Source organism: Sparus aurata, chromosome 17 (assembly GCF_900880675.1).
Source record: "Sparus aurata chromosome 17, fSpaAur1.1, whole genome shotgun sequence".
Lineage (NCBI taxonomy): Eukaryota > Metazoa > Chordata > Actinopteri > Spariformes > Sparidae > Sparus > Sparus aurata.
In genome coordinates this window covers 28,795,086-28,818,380 of record NC_044203.1, presented here as the reverse complement: position 1 = coordinate 28,818,380, position 23,295 = coordinate 28,795,086, and the positions used below count along the sequence as shown (strand labels likewise).

Here is a 23,295-nt window from a genome sequence, read left to right as displayed (position 1 = left end):
CAGGTACATTCTGCTGGAACGGCAACTCGAGGCCTGGCTCACAGCTCACAGGTGGCAGAGACAACGCCGGTGGCTTGCTAACAGAGTTTTCACATCACGCTGCAGCCAAACAAACACTCTTTGTCTGCAGGGTCCAAAGCTTGGCACAGATGACCATACATACCTAATTCCAAGTTGCCTGCAATTTCAGCCCTAGCTTGATATCACACAAAATAATTACACCCTCAAGTCAGTGCATCAAGCCGGCGCTGCTCCACCGCCACTCCAATCTGTGCTTTATCGCTGAGAGTATTCAACTCCAGCAAGATAGAGAAAAATAGGATCCTCGGAAGATGTCTCAAGAAAAAAAGAAAAAAGAAAAAAAAAAGCCATCTCAGGGCCAAGCTCATTAAAAACAATGATAATGGGCCATTTAAATTCAAGGGCCATCTTGTTATCAAACTAACTACATGCATAGCTCCAATACTTTGTGAGTTTGGGGCAAAAACGTTGTTCAAGGGTGGTCCTTCACTATCCAAAGTAGAAGGAGAAATTCAGATTACGGCCTCTACAGATGTCCTGTTTTTTTTTCTAAAGATCAAATTAGATTAGATGTCAGTAGATGGAGATTTTAATGCCCATTTGCAGCCATTTAGAATTCAGTGCATTTTAAGTAGATGGTCAAGCATATTGTTGCACAGTCCAGTAAGCACTCAGGCACAGATCATTAATCAACTGATTGCCTGTCTGTCTTAGGTGCAGGGATTTGCATCATACTTTAAACACCTTAATAGGCTGTATGGTCGTACCTCATCAATAATTCATGAAATGGAAAAAAAAAGGAGATTTCGAGGTCATATTTTAATAGCATGATCTTTTCTTTTTTTTTTCAGTGCCGGCCAGAATCGTCAACATCTCCAAAAACGTGTCGGTGAACGAGGGAGAGAATGTAAACCTCTACTGTCTCGCGGTGGGCCGGCCTGAGCCCACCGTCACCTGGAAAGACCAGAAATGTAAGCTACCCCTTCATGTTTGCTTGTCTTCTGATCCGGAGATCTCGTGTTCACAGCTTCACCTTTATCTACCCTGTCTTCACATTCATCCCCAACCCTGTTTGGTGTTTTTTTTTTTTCCTTCCCTCCGTCCATCCTAAAGGCTTATCAGCATTCACCTCATGTCCACGTCTTTATCCCCCATCCTCGTGTCATCATTCTTAAGCCCAGCTGTTTAGTCCGTCCCCATCTTAAATTCATGGTCCCGTATTTTCCCTATGTCCCAATGTTTTGTCCCTGATAACCACACATTATGCATAATTATCCCCACCGCGCCACCTGTAATCATCAGCATCTGTCTTCATCCGCCCTGTCAACAGGCATCACGATGCCAACTGACGCCTAACAGCCACTTTCGGCATTAAATCAGCTATTTTTAGCTTCCGTCGGTGCGTTGAATCAGAACTGGTTCGCGGTGGTCGGGTTACACAGCCTGATGGATGGAATCAAAAACATGATTTGATCAGCACGACATTTATTCCCTATCCGTTCCCATTTTTGTCAGCACTGATGTCCAAAGTCAGCCAAATAACCGTTGCGTGGCCTCTGGGGATTGTATGGTTTTAAGTTTTATTAGGGCTGTAATGGTAGTGTCGTGTCATCTAGCTGGCACGTAAAAGAAAATTGCCATGCACTGTGCTATGACTCAATATTCCTAAGTGTGCTTTAATACATTAATGGTTGGCATTTAAGCAGAGAATGCTTGTCTCTTTCAATTTGCCCTGTTTTCTAATACAATAGCAACTCTGAATACAGGTGCAAGCTGCTTCGTTTCAGAGACGGGTTAGCATATTGTCGATATTGTGTGACTTTGTGCTCTGGAAGATAATGGGACTGATTTTTTTGTTTTTTTGTTTTGTTTTTTTTCCATTGACAGGGATAAATTGTGTGCGCACTTTCAGGAAATCTGCACTGTTGATTTTAAAAAGTCGACTTTGCTATTCAAAAAAAAAAGTCAGGAAACCTATTAACTCAGAATTATTCATCTATTTTACTTGGTCGTTTTGAGCTAATCACTTCCCTCTTTGCTTTTTTTCTTTTTTTTTTTAAAATAAAGTCACTTTGGCAGCGTTTATAGTTTGTGAATTTGTTGGTGAAATATCAACCTTGCTAGTTGTGTGTGATGTGGAGGATGAGCGTGCCAAGAAGTTCCAAAATATCTTAGGTCGATCTTTTTCACAGAGATGTAACAGAGCGAGGATTGTCTTTTCTTTAAGACTTCAACGTGTTTTGAAAGTCGGATAATGGGCTCTTTGTGAGGCTGGCATTGAGTCGGTGTTAGCGAAGTCATGGTGAGAGCATTTCTCTCACACAACGGTATCGGCTCAGCTGTGGTCCGACTGCAGCGGCGGCAGCAGCAGCGGAAATCAGATGCATAGCAGAGACAGCGTTAATAAATAGGTCAGCGTGAACAACCACTCAACATGATGTAATTATACTGTTAGGCCAATAAATGCGCAACCTACTGTATATTGTGCTGCTGTACTTACAGACAGCTTTAGGCTTGCTCAGAGGTCTGTTCCTCCTTGTCTCTCCTCTGCATGTCCCTGGCTTAGCCTGCTGTACATGCAGTGTCCTTCTCTGCGCAGTTTGTGTTTGTGGGTCCAGGCAGTACAGCACCTCGGGCAGGGACGGGCAGGAGAGGAGCCGAGGAAAGCATGCATGAACGCACACCTGCAGCAAACACACACACACACACACACGCACACACATACGCACACACACAACCTTACATCCCAAAAACTCTGTGCAGTTGTCCTCACTTGCAAGCCTACAAGCATTTCTCCTCTGTCAGCAGTAATCCTCCCTCTCTAACCACCCCCGCCGTCTCACACTGCCTCCCCCCTCTCTCCCCTCATAACCCCTCAGCTTGCAGAGGGAGAGAACGAGAGAGAGATAGGGGCCGCATTGCTATTCCGTGGGAGTCTCTGCAACCGAGCCATCAGTTGCAGGAGACCAGGGGCGGCGGAGAAAGTGGGAGGGGGAGGTTGGACGAGCCCAAAGAAACAGCAAGAAGCTGCCAGCCATCTGTCCCCATTACTCAGAAACTGCATAGAGAAACTGCAGGGAGGGGGCTGAGGAGGAGAGTGTACGTGGAAAATGTGTGTGCTTCAGGAGGTGGTGGGATATAAGGAGGTGCAGCAGGCAGGGATCTGTTAGAAGTCTTAGACCCCTGTGCAACTGGTCCACATAGTGACCAGAGTGCCCGCTCACAGATAGATAGTAATGGTGCCGCCTCCTTCATCTTCACCGCAGCAAAGATACAATCTGTCGCACCCATTCACAGTCACTGGCATCCATCAGTTGACCCACTCAGAGACATACAGGCGTTGTGTCTCATTCAGTTAAATACGCCGGCGCATCAGAGCCTTATCATTTGACATCCCATCCGTTAAAAAACACACAGAGGCGCACAGGCTAAGCGTGAATGAATGGATGCCAGTGATGCTGGGAAGGAGGAGGAATGTGATTTTACAACAAAAAAAGTCATACGATGATAAGCACACACACATTCGACGGGAGGTTTGAGATTGTTTAAACGCTTTGGGAGATGTCACATTCCTGGTACGTTTTGTGTGGATCCAGAAGCAGCACTAAAAAAAACAGAGCAGGTAAAACTGAAAAAGGGAAAGCAGGAGCTGGCAACAGGTGAACCGTGTATGCAAACAAATCCAAAAAGGAAACAGACAGGCAAAAACAAGAAAATCATGAGCATTAAGGACCAGAAGCTGGCAGGGATGATCTGGCAGAGGACGAGTGTTTGTGTGTGGTTGTACTTAATACTGTGTGGGGCTGATGAGGGACAGGTGTGACTCGATGAGAGAGCGAACAGCAGGTGTGCAGGTTGGGTGTAGAAATCAGATGATTGGAAAGGCAGGAAAGTGTGAAGGCATCCGGTCAACAGGTGGAGAGGCAGTGTTGCCAAAGACACTGGCGATTTATTTTTCAACTGTATTATGTCCTACTCAGTAAGCAATTCTTATATTAAACAAATGTAGGGGCTCCTGTGTTTATCAAAAATATGCATGTGCTTATGTTTAAGGTTCAGGCGGGCAATATTCCATATCTTTGTTGTTATTAACACATCTTATTCCCTCTTTGGCTCTCAGCCCCAAACCCATGTGTTCATAAAAGACATAAATCTTGAAGAACTGGCCTGAATATACAGTAAATATCATCCTGTAACAGTTTGGCAGTGTAGCATTTAGCAAATGTCATATTTGCCTGGGACTATATTCAGCTGTGGATTAAGACACATTAGTGAATATTTACAGCAGCAGGACAATATATGTGGGACTGAATAAAAATAGTCATTCCTGTTATCCCCAGATGTATATGGCATATAATGGTAACATAACAAATAATTCTATGTTCCCAGGGTTCCATATTTCCCAGTTTTACATACTTTGTTCCCAAAGTACCATGTTCCCCATCTCTAGGTTTAGGGCTATTTCACCTGAACACAATAAGAGGTTAAATGTTGAACTGGGGAGGGCAGGACCCTGGGAACATGAGAGCTAAGGATCAGAGAACATTGGGAACATATGGCCTTTAAACATAAGATGCTGGGAACGTAGGACCCTGGAACCATGTGATTTACGCAGCATAGATACATATGTTCCCAGGGTCCCAAGTTTCACAGTTCTACACATGTGCTCTCCCAGGAACCTATGTTCCCAAGGTCCTATGTTGCCAAGCTCTACGGTTGGGGTTAGGGAACACAGTAGGAGGGTTAATGCGTGCTATCAGAATGTTCAACTGGGGAACATAGGATCTTAGGAACAGAGGAAAATGGGAACATAGGGCCTCAGCAAGAAGGGACCTTTTGAACATAGGATCTGGGAACAGACATTGGGAACATAGGACCCTTGAAACATAGGATTTTGGGAACATAAGAACTTGGAAACATAAGGCCTTGGGAATACAGGATGTGGGAACATAGGGCCTTTGGAATATTGGGAACTGGGAACACAAGAACCTGGGAATATACACATTTGGGAACATAAGATTTTGGGAACAAAACATTGGATATATCAAATATTATAGGGATCAATTCATTATTTTTCTTTTTAACCGTAAAATGTAATATATGACAGTATTTGATGTATAGGTATCACTCTCAAAATCAAGTATTGGTCAGGCTCCAAAGAATGTGAAAGAAATTCCTTGGATAAAAGGAGTAATTTAAGGTATGTGTGATCACCAGGGGCACATTGGCTTTCCTGTTAACATTCCGTTGTTCATTTAGCTCAACTAACACACATTTCAGCTTCACCTTTACTCTTTCAAATGACAGGTTTTCCAGTCATTCAGCCTGTCCATTCTTCTGTTTTAACCCGGCATCAGACCTCTCTGCCTTGATGGTAGTTTTTTGTAATGGAAATGGATAAAAGGCGCTGGAAAAACGTGCCCCGGTGATCTAGTCAGGCTCAAAGTGTTGCCAGGGAAATAGAGCATGGTTTCACTGTAGGGCAGGCTAGAACCCCTGATCCCTTTTCCCCCTTTTATTCATACACCCTCGTCTCCTCTCAGGTGCAATCCAACTATCTCTGGTGGTCAGGAGTCAGGCTCCTTCAAAAGCCATAAGTGGTTGATGGAGCTGTATTTTACAGGCCATTGTAGGAGTGCCAGGGGCCGGCTCCAGTCAGATATGATCTTCCACCAAAGTAGAGAGAGTTGTGCGATGCTGGTCCAGAGATCTCTAGGGATGGCGAGTGAGGGAAAAAAAGAGAGAGTGATAGGGCTGCTTCGCACTGTCATATTACATCACACCCAGGTGCTGGGGATGAAAAGTCCATGAAAGAACCCGACACACATCAAATACCCCACTTGACATCTCTGCGTTTCCCTCTTTATGTTGCTGTTTCTCTCTGTTTCCTCTATCTTTATATCTGTGTATCTCTTTCACTCTCCTGCTCGGTATCTCTTACAAATTACCGCTCTCTGTGTCTGTAATGCGCTCTCTAGCACTCACTTGCTCTCGTTTTTTTTAATTTTCTTTGTCCTTTTTTTATTTCTTGGAAGTCATCTGTAACAGCCTCGTGTGTAATTTCTGCAGTGGCAGTTGTCTGATTCTATCTTTTTACTCTACTACCCTTTTCCCCCTCTGCCCCTTCACAGCTTCCTCCCCCACCTCTGGCAAAGTTGGGTGCTCTTCCTGCTTGACAGAGATGTCACAAGAGAGCTGTATTTATTAGACTAATGGAATGAGTGAATAACATCGCACCCACCCCACCCCATCATCCGGCGCCCGCCCGCACTCGCTCGGGTGGCACAGGCAGCCATCACTGCGCTTGTCGCTCGCTGCTCAGCCTCTGCCGCAGCAGCTGCAAATAATCGTCTCCAGCTCAGTAGCCGCACTAATAATCCTCCAGTATAATCTTCAATTAGAACCGCCGCGCTAATCTCTGACAGGAATAATCACGGCGTTTAGTGTCTTTTTGTGTGTGTGTGTGTGTTTGCGTCGGTGTTGCTCACAAATGTGCTCAGGAGCCGTCTGTGTGTTTGTGAGGGGAAGTAAAGGTCCACTGATTGACAGTGGTTGTGTGGTTGTTTGGGGGGCTTTGAAAGGGAAAAGTGAGCTGCAATTTAAGAGCTGGATTTCCTTGTTAGTGGTGAGATTATATATTATGTCGTGTTCCACTGTCTGACTTCTTTAATGGGGTAAAGGGGAGAAAAAAAAGGCCTAATGGTTTTGGAGGCTGTGAGACAGCTGGCTGCTGAGACTTACAGGGAGGAGGGGGTGCACTCTCATTCTTCTTCTTCTTCTTCTCTCTCTCTCTCTCTGTCTCCCTCTCTCACTCACTCTCTCTCTCCCTCTCTGTCGATCCAATAATACCCCCAACATCCATTCCCTCACATGAAGGAGCAATAACTTGTAGCCCGTCCCTACGACTTCGCTCTGAAGAGATTCTGTGGCTGTTTGTCGCCTGCGGAAAAAAGCGAAAAGTGTGAGACTGACTAATTTGGTTTTGGGGGCACCTGGGAGTTTGTCAACATCAAATAACAGCCAAATATTCTTCTCACTACGAAATGTAGTGAGCAAGCCGTCACCCCCTGGTGTATCTACTGCTTGAAAGGAAAGCTTACAATTTCCCCCGACGCTGTGAAAGTAATGGTGTCACTGCTGTCAAATCATGTTTACTTACTTTGCATCTATACAAACATTCACCTACTTATCCGTTATTTTACTGAAGTAACCAGTTTAGGCTGTGAGACACATAAGAACCCATCATAAACTGGTAATAGACAAGTTTGTGTTGATTGCATAATGTAATGCCATAGAACAACGAGGCCAACAGTGCTTGGACTGGTTCCCTATAAACCTCGTCACTGATGCTATTGTGTCTTCCACCGGACACCAAAAACATACATAGGGCCCTGGAAACATAGTACTCTGGGAACATAGGACCTGTGGAACTTAGGGTTTTGAGAACATAGGAACCTGGGAACACAGGACCTTGGGAACATGTTGCCTTGGGAACATAGGACCTGTGAAACATAGGGTTTTGAGAACATAGGACCTGGGGAACATAGGTTTTTGAGAACATAGGACTTTGAGAACATAGGACCCTGGGAACATAGAACCTTGGGAACGTATTGCCTTGGGAACATAGGACCTGTGGAACATACGACCTGGGGAACATAAGTTTTTGAGAACATAGGACTCTGGGAACATAGGACCTTGGGAACGTATTGCCTTTGGACTCTGAGAAAATAGGACCTTGGGAATGTATGATATTGGGAAAACAGGTTCCCAACTTGGTGCTCAGTCTGTTTTACTGTTCCCAGAGTTTGTTTAACATGCTGATTGTTGCGGTGTGTTTTGCTGGCTTGTTAGCGGATGTCAGCTGGTCTTGTTTGTTACTGCAGACCGCTGCTCCACTCTGTTAACATTATGCTGTAATGCCTCTTAATGGCATGAAAAGGATTCACGAACATGTGGCCTGCTTAATGTTTGTCTTGCAAAGGTAATTGCCCAGTTACTCGTCTTAAGTATAAGTTGAGTGTCATACAGCTACAGCTGAATCTGAAGTGGTCATCCTTAAATCAGAGTGTCCTCGCATTTGATATATAGTGAACCATGACATCTGCCTTATGTCAATAGATGGGCTGGTGAGTGAAGGGGAGTTCCTCGACATCACAGAGATTAAGAGGCAGCAGGCCGAGGACTATGAATGCATCACCAACAATGGAGTGGCTCCGCCTGATCAGCGCAAGGTCAAGGTCACGGTCAACTGTAAGTACTCCTCTCTGCACCCAACACCAGCTGCAGGGCAATAATTCAACTCACTCCATACCTCCTGTGTTATAACACAGCGATACATTAATGATACTGTAGACGCATTATTATGTATGAATTCATGCATCTTAATTTAGTTTTCTCCAGGACGGTGGGGGGGGGTTCAACCTTGTCTGCAACTCTGGGCTGACATGACTCGACTCCTCCGCAGAGAAAGATGTGTACTAATTGCTGAATTTTCCCCTTCTCTTTGTCCATTCTATCCTCCCTCGTTTTTCTCTGTCAGTCCCTCCCATGATCACGGACATGAAAAACATGCCGGCCCATTTGGGTAAGACAGCCATCCTGCGCTGTGAAGCCATGGCGGTCCCACCAGCTTCCTTCGAGTGGTACAGAGATGACCACAGGTGAGACCAACGAAGAGTTCAGCACTGTTTTTATGTCTTCTGGATGATGTCTACCAGCTGAATTTAAACCGCATGTTTCTCTCCTCCATTAAGCAGATGTTTTTTATGCATGGAGTGAAGGTTTTTCTCTATAGATGCCCCAAAAAAAAGCATTAGTGTTGATGTTGAAAACTGAGCTTTTGAAGCAATCGTGTAAATCTGCTTAGACACAGTTGGGGGCTGTAGTGTTAAACTGCAGAATGCAAATCTTCCTCTAGCCCAGTCATTTCAAATGTCAGTCGAGCCGATCACATAGGTGCTGGCATTAACCGGTAATTTTGATATGTGACATTGACATTTATTGTTTAGCATTTCAGTGCAGCAGCGCGGAAATAACAGTGTGCCTGGTTAACATGTAGCATTTAAAAGCATCAGTCAGATCAGTTTTTTTTTTTGTCGGACAACAACAACAAATTATGTTGATGAGAACAGTTAAATTGTAAGTTCGGTGTTATTAAAACACAGCATACAGCAGGTGATAATCACAGCGAAATGAAGGGAGCAGAGCTTTAACCAGCTGAGGCTCACCAGATTAAGCATCCCTCTTCTTGGATAATTTGTTGTTTGCCAACCAAAAGAGGACAAGGAGGAGATTATTGTTTTGGCATTTCAGTGTGAACAGATATCTTTAAAAGAAAACTATCCCAAAAAGCTCAAGTACTTTTTTTTCTTTTGCACATTAACAGCATTTTTAGAGCCAGCCAGCCAGCATACAGCACACGCAGTCTTGGCCGCCATCCATTCGCCTAACCTCTGACACGAGTATTGGTTTAAGATAATCATGTATGTTTTTGCCATCTCCGGAGAAATATTGGCTTGTTGGAAGTCTATTTGCTCTCTATTACCTACACATAATCTGTCCTTCCAAGTTTGTAAAAGGTCCCAGCGAGCATAGCGGAGTGAGGGTGATTTGGCATCAGGCAATGCAAGACGCACAAGTACTTAGACAAGCTTTTGCCAGCCAGAGATAGCTGTTAATAGAGTATAATGGGCCCCAGCAGGAGGTCTCTCTTATTTATGGACTGTTAGATTTCACTATTAGTACAAGGTGAGACAGAGCTGATGTGTGGAGGGGGGACTGTGTTGCGTGGTTGTCTCCGGAGGGACATTGAAAAAAAACGGCTCTTATTCAGGCTGAGTCACCAGGTGTGATGTTATCTCTCTTTTTTTCACTCTCTTCTTCTCTTTTCCTCCCCACTTCCTTCCTCCGCTTTTACACCACCCAGGCCGGTAGAGAGTGACAACACCCTGAGGATCAAAAACGAGAAGACGCGCTCGCTGTTGCTCTTCACTAATGTGACAGAGAAACACTTTGGCAACTACACCTGCTTTGCCTCGAACCGTCTGGGGGCTTCCAACGCTAGCATGCTGCTGTTTCGTAAGTTAATACAGAAGTACATGCAGGTGCATGCACACAATGCACAGTTTACACTTGTGCGCAAACGCGGGCTTTCACAAAGTACGCTCACTTTCATCCCACATGGCTATCAATCAACGTGCGGGAGTTTGAACAGATGTGACACACCAACACAAAACGATGCATATGCACTGACACACCACTTCTCCCTCTTCCCCCCCCCCCCATCTCATTTCTGCTCTACACACATCACAGCATTTTTTTCCTCAGCCCTCTCCTCCCTCCTTCTCCCCATTTTCGTTATTCTCCGCCCCATTAAAGCTTTGCTTGCCTACATTACCGCTCTTCTCTCTCTCTCTCTCTCTCTCTCTCCCTAGTTCGTCCGGGCTCTCACCCTCCATCTCTCGTCCATACACATTGCTGCATGCACACACACAGACCGTTGCTCCGCTCTGTCCCGTTACGCAAGAAGTTGTCATTTCACTCCAAGCCCAATTCACATTAACTGTCCCCAATGAGCGATTTCCTACCCTGCCATTTCCCGTCACCCCCCACCCCCCCACCCCCCCTCCCTTTAGTGCATTCGGCATTACCATCTTAAGTGAGTCCTTCATCTATCCCCTTTCTTCTTTCATTCCTCTACCCATTATCTCGGCCAGTCTCCCTTCAATGACTCACTCCCCCGTCAGACCCATACATCTTCCTGCTCTCTTTTTTTTTTTCCACCACCGCTGCCTCCACTGTCAGCCTATCTCTCCATCATCTGTCCTTCTGCCTCCTCTTTCCTTCCTAATCTCCTCCTGCCATCATTAGAGCACAACAAACCCCCTTTCTGTTCTGGACCAGGCGCGAAAAATCGGCTCATAATCGGATACTTTTGTGGCGTTTCTATTCAAACGCCGTCCCTCACTGTCATTGCCTCCCCTGACTTTGTTTCCCTGCTTTTGTACCGCCTTTGTTCACCATTTTAAAAGGTGCCACATGTAGCATTTTAACATCAACAACCCACTATCACATCAAAATTGGCTTATTATTGTAATTACCCTCTACCAACGAGGCCATTACTGAGACCATTGGCAGCCTGCACTACACTGTCACATTATGAGCCACCAGGTTAGATTTTAGAAATCTACTAGACTGCATAATGGCACCAAACAGCAAGAGAGAGGGCTTTTTTAAGGGTTTTCTTGCAATTGTCCTTTCAATCATAGTGTAATTTTGTGTCCCAAATACAATATTCTTGATTGTCTATTGAATGATATTGAGTTTTGTTTTGCTCTCTGGAGAACAATTCTCAAGTTATCACTACAGCATTTAATGGCTTTTGGACCCTGAGAATAACCAAGTTAACATACTGAATCATATTGTTCTGAAGACTTCTCACAGTGGACATTTGGACTTGTCAAACACAGGTGTAACTGCTACTGATGCATTATTATACGTTCAGTTCCATTTAGGTGTTCCAGTTCCAAGGTCCAACGGCTTTGAATTCTGGCACATGTACCTGGAATGGAGCCATCATGAATGTTATCAGTTTGACCTGCGTTTGGCAAGTTAAAATGCCAACCTTGAAGGTCTACAACATGTTAAAGGGAAACTTTCTTCATAATGTGGGCAGTACATGCAAATTAACAATGGTAAACTTCCCTCACTGTTGCCTGCGAGCACAAAGCCCCTCTCGCTGTCCAACAACTGTCCACCAAGTGACGCAGTTCACGCAATCAAGCAGACTTTTTCTTTTGCTGTTGTTTGAACTATTGATTGTGCTTCTGCAGTTTTGTATCTCTGCTTCTCCACAGACAAAGGGATCCAAAAGTTGGATCAAGAGAGCGCAACTCTAGTTACCAAGTAGTCTCATAATTACTAATTACTTAATCATTAGTTACTATTTTTGTGTATTTTCATTCAAAGGGAAAACATGATACTGGGTAATTAGCAAGTAGACTCATAATTACTAATTACTTAATCATTAATTACTCTTTCTGTGCGCCTTCAAATGAAGGGAAACACAATATTGAGTAGTTAGTTGAGTAGACTCAGTAATTACTAATTACTTAATTATTACAAAAGTAATGAAAGTGAATTATAATTAAGTAATCAGCAATAAATGTGTTTTGCTTTACTTGAAGATGCAGAAATATGATTTAGTTATTAGTAATTAATCATTCATTACTAGTTTAATTCATTAAGACAGTATCTCCCAGTCTGTTCTCCAGTAACTTATTATTATTTACTTTATAGTCCTTGAATCACAGTTATTCAGGAATTACTCATTAATTATTCAGTAATTATCAAGTCGTTCCTGCTCCACACACATTCGTGTTCCTTGCTGTAAAGTGTTACGAGCCGTCTCACTGAACTTACATCAGGCTGTAAAACGAAGCGGTGCTGATCAAATATGAAACAAGATTCTGTTACTGCATTGCCTGTTTCTCACCGCAAATGTTCTCAAAAACATATTTTACTGTTCAGCTGCATCGCGAGTAACCATATTATTTCCTATTTCAAAGTGGATGAGCCAAAACCAGGCATTGCCCTGATCGCAGCACGTAACGCCGCGGCGCAGTGGTTTCTGGTTGCTTTTGAGCAAAATGGAATACCACAGCCATTTTCTCCCTCTTTTCTCTCGTCATGTAGCACCGATTTCCAGAATATTGAAGTCTTTCCACTGAATAGACAGCTTAGTATTATGAAAAGACTCGACTTTTACCTATTTTACAGCCTTCTATATTTATCTACTATGAGTACGTCGCTTGAAAAGGGTCCTGACTCATATGAAAAGACACAAGGCTTCAGATGCTGCGATGAGTGTAAGGCTCTTAGAATAAAGGAAATGTAAACACCATATCAACGTTGTTAAACGCAAACTGATGTGTAAAGTCTTTACAGTAATTATGCCAAGGTTTCAGAATTAAATTGGTGAATTGTGACTACAAGCCATCACATACAGAGACACCTTACTTCCAGCATCATGTGTGTATTTAACTGTGCATATTTTCCCTTCCCCCCTCTTCTTCCTCTCTTATTGTGGTCATTCTGTTTTCCAGGACCGGGGGCTATACAGGGGCGAGGGACTGCTTTACATGCAGGAATGAGCGTCGGCGTGTCTGTCTGGGTTTCCCTCTCTGCATTTCTCCTGCTGAAGGTGTAGACATCCACCTGGAATCGTCCCTAAGCGCCCCCCTGGAAGAAAAAAAAGCCCCGCTCTCCCACCCCCCTCCTCCCCTCTACGGAAAAGGAAGAAGGAAATGAAATTCTTTAATTACGAACCCATCACTGTGAACAAAAATAATATGCATTAATCCAGGAGCCATTGAATCATCGCATAAAACACACAACCGCATCGCTCCCCTTCCACAACCTCAGCACCCTCACTTCAATTTCGAGGTCAAATCATCATCATTATCTCTTCTTCTCTCTCACATACACACACACACACACACACACACAGACACTCTCTCTTTTCGTCTCCCAGAATGCCTTGCAGATTTGTCTGACTTGGTACTTTCCCCCCTCCTCCTCTCCTCGTTTCCCCCTCATTATCACCACTTGGCTGATGTTGATAGAGAGTGTATATTAATGATTATTGTGCTGGTGATCAATGAGAAAATAGATAATCTAACAACTGGACGATCATTTATGTAATATACTACATAGACTAATGACTCACCTACAATGTTTGCCTTATGGAAATGATAAAGTCACAATATTAAGGTGGATATTTATGGAAATTATAATTATGATGTGGTACTGGTGGTTGTGTGACCTTTTGGAAATTGTCTGATTGGTGACCATGTGAAGCGTCGCCCGTCGATCACACACCCACACACACACACACACACGTATGGATTTTTAATTTTAACTGTGTAGCAGTGATGCTGCTATGAATGATGTCAAAATGTATTTAAAAAAAAAAAAAGGGTGGGTGGTGACGGCGTCGGTCTTAACTACCCCTTTATGTAATTTGGGGGGTTTATACTGAGCTTTCGCATGTGGACACCCTCACTACCCAAACCTTTTTCAGCCCCCCCTGCCCCCCCCTCGCCCCTCTGTTCAATGTGCTCTGTCTAGTCCCCCCTCTCGCATCGCTGTAGTGTTCTCTGCTCCGTGTCACCCCCCCACCCCCTCTGCTCCCACCGTCTTCCTCCCCAGTGTAAATATATGCAGTACAGAGGCCATGCCGGCGACCTCCGGTTGCCCGGCGCCGAACGACATCGCCCACCAGCCTCGACTACGCTCCAGTTTTCTGAAGCAGCAAAGAGACTGTCCCGGTGACAAAACAAATCTTCTGTTTCAAAGCTGCAGCTCCATCCTCTTTGTCGCTTGTTGATAGCATGTACCGGTTAGAAATGTTCCTGTCGTGAGTCCATACTCCCTCCCCTCCCTCCCCTCCCCTCCCACTCTCCTCCCCTCCCCGCACTGTGTCTGTTTTACTCTGCAAGGTTACCTGCTTTTACTTTTTTGGTGTTAATAATAGTACAGATGATGATGATGTTAATAAGTATTTGAATAACTATGAATAGTAATTCCATGTGAGAAAAAAAAAAATGAACAAAATCTGATGGTAATGAGCCGTGCGTGGGGAAAATAATTTTTGTACTTTACTCTGAGAAGTCACACACATTGAACAATGAAAAAAAAAACAAAAAAAAAACAAAAAAAAAAAGATGTAAAGTTTTTCGAAGTGATGTGCTCTATTTTGCCATGACAAGCTTTTTAAAAATGCATTTGAAACAGTCTGAGGGATTATTTCATCCGAGTCCAGAGGCAGTGAATGATGATGTAATTTATAATTTGTAACAGTTTATGTATTGGACTCTTTTTTTTCTCATGCTGTTAACCGCAACACACACACACACACACACACACACAGACACATTTACAGCATATTTGTCCACTTATCATAGTGTGTGTCTCCCTCCGACCAGCTAGATAAATGATTTGGATCCATGTCAGTCTCTGGTCGTGGCCGTGAGTCGGTTCTTGTTCGGCCAGACCGCAGGGAGATAAAGATCTAATTAGCCATTACCTGTGGCTGGCTAAGTGAAGGAGCCCGGGCTCCACCTGTCCCTCCTGCCAGCTGGTGATGGCCCCCATAAATCAAGCTCAATCCTGCCACTGACAGGAATCCTCTTCAAGGACAACCTTCGCCTTGGTGCGCCAGTGCTGCCTCCAATGTGTACCTGTGACATGCAGGCATGGGCACTACAAAACCCCCATGGCACAATTATCCATCCAGTTCCCCTGCACAGCACAAACAGTGGGAGGTAAGCCCATGTTTCAATACGGTGGCACTCGTTTCTCCGCTGAAACACTGTTCCACTCACATGCAGCGACTATATGCAAATTTGCCATAACGAGCCTGCACGGAGAGATGAGTTTACCCCGGCTGAACCCTTGACTACTGCGACCTTAAAAGGGGAATAACTCCGTATTGAATCAAGTGTCTGAATGTGTTTTGTTTGATTTTGTTCAAACCAGCAATAACCCCTAACTCTACTGTGCAAGAGGTATCAGATATGGTTAAAGCTGTGGTGTAATATCTGAAAAATTTACCATTAACAAGGTATATCAAATAAGTCTGTTGTTGTACTTTTACTGTGTACAGTACTATGAAATGATTGTGACGCTCTGTTTAAATGGCCCTTACTCTAAAAACACTACATGTTGTACTGAAAAAAGTCTTGCCATCCGCGGTGTAGTTGGGTTTTTTCTGTGTGACAGAACACACACACACTGTTTGTGCATGCATCTCGTCGCTCCAGAAATAATGACGGATTCCATTTCAAGCACAAGAGCAGGTCGTTTGGTCAGTGTTTCTTTTTTCTCTTTCTCCATCACATTTCCATCCTCTCAGCATCTGTCTTTCAGTTGTTTTTTTGTTTTTTTAATCTTTATCTTTTAAGTTTCCCGCTCACATCCTGTACGCCGTTCAATGTCAGCGTCCCACTGGGTCTGTCAGTGGCATATAACATCTGTATGTACATAATCTGTCCTTGATGAAGAAAAAGAACAACAAAAAAACCAGAAGAAGACATCAAACAAAAAAAAAAACGGACAAAAAAAATAACACACTGTCATGTTTCTCAATGTGGGTTTGAAAAAAAGCACGTCAATGTTCGTGTAAGGGTGGATTTTGAAAAAAAAAAAAAAAACAAGAAAAAACAAGCAAACGTTGTATGTTGTGTTCAGATTTCTGGGTGAAAAGGGTCCAGATGGAGGGGCAATATGACTCGATTGACCATGGTGATGGAAAAAAAAAAGAAAATATGGGCATTTGTACAGACAAACAAACAGCAAAAGAACATGTTTTTATGAGTCATGATGTATGTGAATGTGTCACACTTCTAGCTGTGAGAGGAGAGAGGGAGGACTGGAGAGAGGGTGTGGGCAAGGAGGCAGCAGATCCGACCCCCCTTGGGTGCACAGTCGGAGGGTAGATGAGGATGCTGTTGAGAGAGCACCCGGTCCTGAGGGAGGATACTCTGACAATGCAAATCCAAAAAGCTGAGAGCCGGAGGGAGATGGGATGACACTAACCAGACAGTGAACTCTCCATTTAGGGGGAGAAGACAGACAGGCGCTCATATTGCATTTCAAAACTTTGCCGCTCCCGGGGGAGGAAAGTGTACCACGCACTATTTATGGTTTCACTATGTAATATGAAGAGTATTACCATAGCCTTGATCACAAACACAGTCTGGCCTACTTCAAGTGTATAAATAACACCCCAGCTGGGGTTCAATGAGTTTACAGTGATATAAACAAGACGTTTGCTCGGCCCCTAATTACATTCGGCGCGCCCTGATGAGAAAACTGTTGATTGGCTCCTGTAGCTGGGGGTTGTGATGATCTGTTTACAGAATCTTCGTTGATAAGGTGCCATGAAGTTTGTGTTTCCGAGCTCACAAAATCCAGCACGTAGATTACAGGACAAAGCATCGCGTTGCACTTTAATAGCTGTGCTTTTGTTTGTCCCTTTGAATTAAGATTAAATTAATGGGGTTTACGTAACTGGAGAGTAGGTGAACCGATGTAGAACTAGGGTTTGTACGATACATTAACTGTTTCGGTGCGCTGTGCCTTTTGCTGAGAAGAGTCATGTAATGAAACTCTTCAATTTGTCAGGACAGACACATCGCTCCTGAACTGATGCCGTGACATGGTGAATAAACACGGTGCTTCAAGTCAAGACTGTAGAATAGCAGAAGAAGTGTACAGTTGGTCCGAAGAAGGCTTGAATGTACTGCTCTCCTTGTTTTATACGTATCAGGCTCAGGCTTTAGTCCTTCTTGCGACACCCTCCCGCCATAGAACAGATCCCGGACAGACTTTCAATTCAGAATGGAATGGTTAATCAATACCTTCGACTGAATGGCTTTGGAATAGAGCAATTGCTCCCCGGGCCGGCCTTACCAGGTCCCCAGAAGCTGAATTGATCAAGTGTCTATAGACCAGCCTTAGAACAGAGAGCATAATTCATCATGCCTGATACAAGACACCCCTAATTGCACATCGATTTTAAGCCCTTCTCTGAAACTATTTGGGCAAGCTGTAATGTCAGCCCAGTAAACTATGTGTTCAGAGCTGCGGTACAGATCCAGTGAATAAAGAATTAATCGCTTGTTTTTCTTTCCGTCAGTCCTTGTTGGTGTTTGCGTTGCTGCCAAATATACAGTGTTAACCAAACCCGCTTCCAAGACACACAATTCGCTGAGTGCCATAATGTTTTATTTCATTTTATTAGTAATGACAGAGATGTAACCAGGATAATTTCGCCGTTGCCAGCGTCAGCAGCTATTGACACTGTGTATCTAGAGGCTTATATCTGGGTGTAAAGTACACAAAGATAAGGTGTGAGGCTGCAGTGTAATATTGTATGAAATTATATTTGACGGATTAAAATTTAATAGCGTGAGACAGAGTCATGCAGACGGTGCAGCGCAGAGTCAGTATACCAAAAGGATATGCTACACAAGTGACAATTACATATGAATGATTATCATTGCTCTGAATCCCCTGCTCACGTCCTTTACGGCAAAGCACGCCTAATTCCCATACATTATCCTAATTATCCATTGTTTACCAACTATCTACAGGCTCATTCAGTTCTCTTGGGCAAAGTCAATGTTGCAAGTCTATTAAGGCTCGGTACTTTTCCATTACCACCGCTAATGAGTGCATTAGTATACAGCGTGCTGGACAGGAGCGTGATGAGGAAAAGTCTCCATCTGAGCAGCAGCGCACTTCAGGTGTTTGAAGCATTGTTAATTAAAAAGTCATCTGACAGTTGCACGATGTAACTGTACAAGTTGAGCCGCCGGTTAAAAAGTGGATCAAAACAGAATGCAAATATTCGCGAACCAACTGCGTTTGCCGAGAACATTTATACAAGCCCAGGTAGTAATAATGTTTAACCCAATCACCAAAGTAAATGTTGCCGCTGTAAGTTTCTGCAAACCGCAGATATGGAAACTTTACATTTCATTATGTCGAAACTTTACAATTCTTCAGGTTCGAATTTCAATTTCCTGTTGTGACAAAGTCGTGCTTATGGTCTCTTTAGGTTTAGGCACAAAAACAACTTGGCTAAAGTTATAAAAAATGTCAGGGTGTGGCTCAAAAATACCTGGTTTTGTCAACATAGACTCGGCTGGAAACATCCCGTCGTCTTGTCAGATATATCCCGTTAAGTTGCCACAAATACAGGAAGGAAAATGTCTCTTTTTTCCCATTAAAACTACCCAGAGGTATGATCTTTACTAATGTTGAAACGCTGTCTTGAACAGTGGTCATTGGCTTGGCAGCATTCTTACATAGCTTTACTACCACCACCACCATCGTCTCCTCCTCAAGGAGATTTGGCATGAAAGTACATGAGGTTTAAAAATGTTGTGCTGTTTTAGAATTGCACAGCTCCCCAACTTTAGGGGGGGAATCTGTGTTTTGTATGTAGGTCTAGATCAAGATTAGTGTTCTTTAATTGCTATAGATAGATAGATAGATAGATAGATAGATAGATAGATAGATAGAGTCCAAGTGTTCTGTATATTATTAAAATCTCAGCTTGCGTCAAAGATGTCGAGCCACAGAGCCGGCAGCCTCGCCCTCTTTCTCACCGCGACCACAGATGGCGCCTTGTCAATCACTCACCTCTCCGAGAAACTGAGCGTCTGGCTAATTAACAGCGTGTCGCGCTCCGTCCGTCGAGCAGCGGCAACGTTCGCGCAGACCAGGCAAGCACAATGGAGGCATCTCGCCCACTACGTCTCCCCTAGTCATTAAGTCGCCCACCCTCACATCTCCAACATAGAAAGAGTCCCATTACTTGGCCTCTCTGAATCACCAGCCCACGCCTGGCATTTTCCCTGTCAATCACGCGAGGGGTAAATATTGGTTGTGGTGTTGAGAACTGACAGGAGAAACTTGGATTTCTTTCACATGTGACAGCGCCAACCGGTGTTTCTGCGCTGATTTATATTGCAGTTATGAGGCGGTCGGGGATGGCGGGGCTGCAGTGAAGTCACCGACGTGGGATACAGGTGTCTTATTACGGGCGTGCGGTGCGCTGGAGGCAGGGAAACATGACAGGATGGTTGATAGGGGGCCGGTCGTGTGCTGTGTGCCTCAAGAGGGCCATAAGAGTGAACAGACTGCAGGAGCCCTTTGCTGCAGAGTAATGGAAAACGTCTCATTTGGAAACTAATAACAAATTTTACCAGAAGAGAACCCACCGTGTATAATTGAGGGAATGAGTTGGCTTAGTGTCGAGTGAGGAACCCATCTCTCCCTCTCTCTCTCTCTCTCTCTCTCTCTCTCTCTCTCTCTGTCCACACACACACACATTTAGTCCTCCTCCAGTACTTTCCGTGTGGAGATAACCTGTGAGAAGCTCTGCCCTCCCACCCCTCAGTTCCCCAGTTTGCCCACTCTGTCATTGCTGATATAAATGCCGTGTTTGTATGTGCGTGAGGGAGGGTTATGCGAGAGTGTGTCGCGCTCCGTAACGAGCATGAGTAATTCAAAAGGGAGCTTCATATTCTAGCATCTAACGTGCATCTGTGTGCGCGAGCGTGCGTGTTTGCTGTCTGAGCTGCACAGGGCAGGCTTTGTGTGCGTTCACTCACAACACAGACCTGAAGTACAGGCGGCTGTTACATTTTCTTCAAGATCTCATCAATGTGAACACGCGAGGCCGATCAAATAAAAAAGAAAAGAAAGATAAGACTAAAGGAACAAAACATTTGTCTCCCGCCCTGACAGATGCTCAGTGCTGTGAAGCGATGATTGTACTTTCTTTTTTTGATTCGTCTGGTTGTCTTCTTTGACTCTTTTTTTTTTTTTCAAAATCCATGAAGTGGAGTTAAAAATCATATCAAGTGGAGGGAGACAAAAAAATAAAAATCAGTTTTGTTTTTAACAGAACTCACTGTGTGTGGTTTGTTGCTGGAATCGGGTCTCTCACTCTCTCTCTCTCTCTCTCTTTCTCTCTCTCTCTGTCTCTCTCTCTCTCCGTCTTGCCGGCGGCCCCTGCGGTTGGAAAGGAGGCGAGGTCAGGCGAGTCGCTTCAGCTCGCTGTTTGCTTCCTGCTGAGCAAAGAGCCTCTGCTTTTGTTGTGTTTGCAGGTTTATCTGAGCGAAGTTTTTTTTTGTGGTATTTTTATTAAAACGTCTGCATGTTTGGTTTGAGGAGACTCTGTCAGACTAAATGGTTCATATCAAATCACTTGCCAACAAATGATATGAATGTTATTAGCGGGTGATAGCTTCATAATAGAGATGATCTGCAGTCATTACCGACCATTAATATGGAAATTAGTCATTTTTAACTAGTTTGTCAGGGTTCGTTTTGATTAATTTTTTAGCTGGGTTGTAGCTCGACAAGAGGAAACCCTCCACTCGTCCTCCTCTTGTCAATGACTACCATCTGTGTCTCATCGTCCTCAGCTTCAACGCAGCCTCACACATGTTTAGTCGTTTACTGTCAAACAAAGTGATAATGGATTTTTAGAGTTAATCTGCTCCAATTAAATGTGATAACAAACCAGAATTCACTTTTTGTTTGAATCCACCCAGGGAGGATGAATTTATGTAGTCGAGACAGGAAAAGCTATCAAGTTTGTATTCTTTTTCAATTTGTGTGAAATTACGTATCCGTATATATAGTTTGTAATATTTCTGATGAGAATATTAAATACACTTACTGAGGATTCAATAACACAAGACTTTGCATTAGTCCATGCAGCTACTTTAAATATGGTTTTTGACAAGGCCGCTGAACAACAAAGGAGTGTATTCAGAGGATAATGGGGTTTGAAAGGGTGACAGTGACCTTTACCGATACTGTTAAGTATTATCGCTTTAAAGGACAACCTTAAACTGAAATTGCAATGAGATGATTTCTTCACTGAGGCTTGACATTTTTATCTCAAGCCAAGTGATTCAATCTCATTTGAAACCATTTTCTTTCCAAAAAAAAAAAGGAAAAAAGCAGCCTGACCGTTAAAGTTGGGTCACAACTTCCTTAAACTTCCTTCTGTTACAAAAGTAAAGTAGTGCGTTAGGTAATTCTTCATTTCAGTCACTGCAGTCAAAGTGTTTCACAAAGAGGATCCCATGTAGTTTTCAATTTAGAGTGACTTTTCATCTCAAGCTGAACTCATAATATTAAACAGTAATTGCGCTTGGAAATGGAGGAGGGGGAAATGTTGTCTGGCGCCACTTTAATAAGCACTTGTTTGTTTCTCAGATAACTGGCTGTAAATACAAAAACATTACATTAATTCCTGTAGTGATGTGTGAGTACTTGAAGCAACTACAAGGGACTTTGGTGTGATCGCCACCGCCTAATTTGAGAACGACCTTCATCTGGTTAGCTTGTGGCCTATTTGTCTACGAAACAAGTGAAAGAAACATGCAACATATTTGTTTTTGTATTTTATTTTTTTTAAAACACCTTAAAGGTACGATCCAAAACATTTTTAGCTAATAATGCTAAAAAATTCACTATAAAGATCAACAGAATGGGTGTAACAATTCTGACGGCATGAGTTTTGATATCAACTTAAGCTAGCATGCTAACCGGCATTAGCCATAAAGCTGCTGTGCTGGCCGGTTAAACAACAACACTCAACAAATGCACCAACTGGCTAACAGCAACTATTAGCAGTTACTCCAGTGACATTTTCCCCCTTTTGTGTTGAATATTAATGCGACAGGTGGTTAATTCTCACATATTGCACCTTCAACACTGTTTGCAGGATGTATAGCAATGCAAAAGTGTAACTCTTTGTAGCTATGTGAGATAAAGATGATGATGATGAAACTGAATAAACTTGGTTTTATTGCAGAACTGTACCACGATAAAAAGTAGTTTCCATTTTTAGCATGTCTGATCCTGACAAGTCACCCAACGACAAGCATTAAAAGTAACTATAATTAAAAAGTTAGCGGTAAGTATTCTGTCCTGGTGGTTTTGTTTGCTAATTTATTATCATTTAGACGCGTCAGGATTAAAGGAGCTCTGCTGAACTTCTGTGTTGTGCTGGAGGCCGGTGATTAGTTTATGTCTGTGGACGTGGACGGGTCTAAAACTAACATTAGCTGCTGTTGCCCTCTGTTAGCAGTTAGCAGTGAGAGGAACTCAAAGTCACATCTTTTGGACCGTCCCTGAAAATCCGACTCGGGTCCTTCACAAAGACATTCACGGTCGAGCAGCATTACACAGCTGAAACAAACCGTCTTGTGCAGACGGCCAAGAGAGACAGGGAAGGTCTCATTTTTCACGTCGCGTTGCAATCTGCTCACATATGGCCAACAGAAAAGTGATTAATACGAGTAAATTGCAACAAATTGCTACATAAATCCACTTTAAATGAGAGTATTTCACCTGTTAAAAGTTATTTGCAGTACGTTTGAGTATTATAGTGTGTTTTAATATTAAACTCCAATATCTAGCACTTGTTTCTCACTCAGCAGGCCATGAAAAAAAAGCCTCTGAAAAAATACACTCCTTTAGTAATATGTAATTACTTACAAAATGAACCACCAATCTTACAAATCAACTGTTTGAATGATTTAAAGAGTCTTGGCACGACTGTAGAGGAACTTAGTGCTTACTGTGCACTGTGGTTTTTCTTTCAGCTTACAGACAGAGTGCCTCGTTTTTTTGTGTTTTGTTTTTTTTTTTTGTCCCAAGCTACTGAGTGTTTTTTTTTCA

At 43.4% G+C, this 23,295-nt stretch overlaps 1 protein-coding gene across 1 annotated transcript in view; it reads left to right on the top strand.

Annotated features, from left to right (window-relative positions):
- Positions 1-20,497, top strand: part of iglon5 (IgLON family member 5) — a 119,862-nt gene extending 99,365 nt beyond the window's left edge. Inside the window, exons 4-8 of the mRNA XM_030394851.1 lie at positions 873-992; positions 8,140-8,271; positions 8,561-8,681; positions 9,947-10,098; positions 13,125-20,497. Of these exons, the coding sequence (XP_030250711.1) occupies positions 873-992; positions 8,140-8,271; positions 8,561-8,681; positions 9,947-10,098; positions 13,125-13,228 (629 nt within the window). The 3' untranslated portion in view covers positions 13,229-20,497. The remainder of the gene's footprint in view (positions 1-872; positions 993-8,139; positions 8,272-8,560; positions 8,682-9,946; positions 10,099-13,124) is intronic.
- Positions 20,498-23,295: the final 2,798 nt, after the last annotated feature.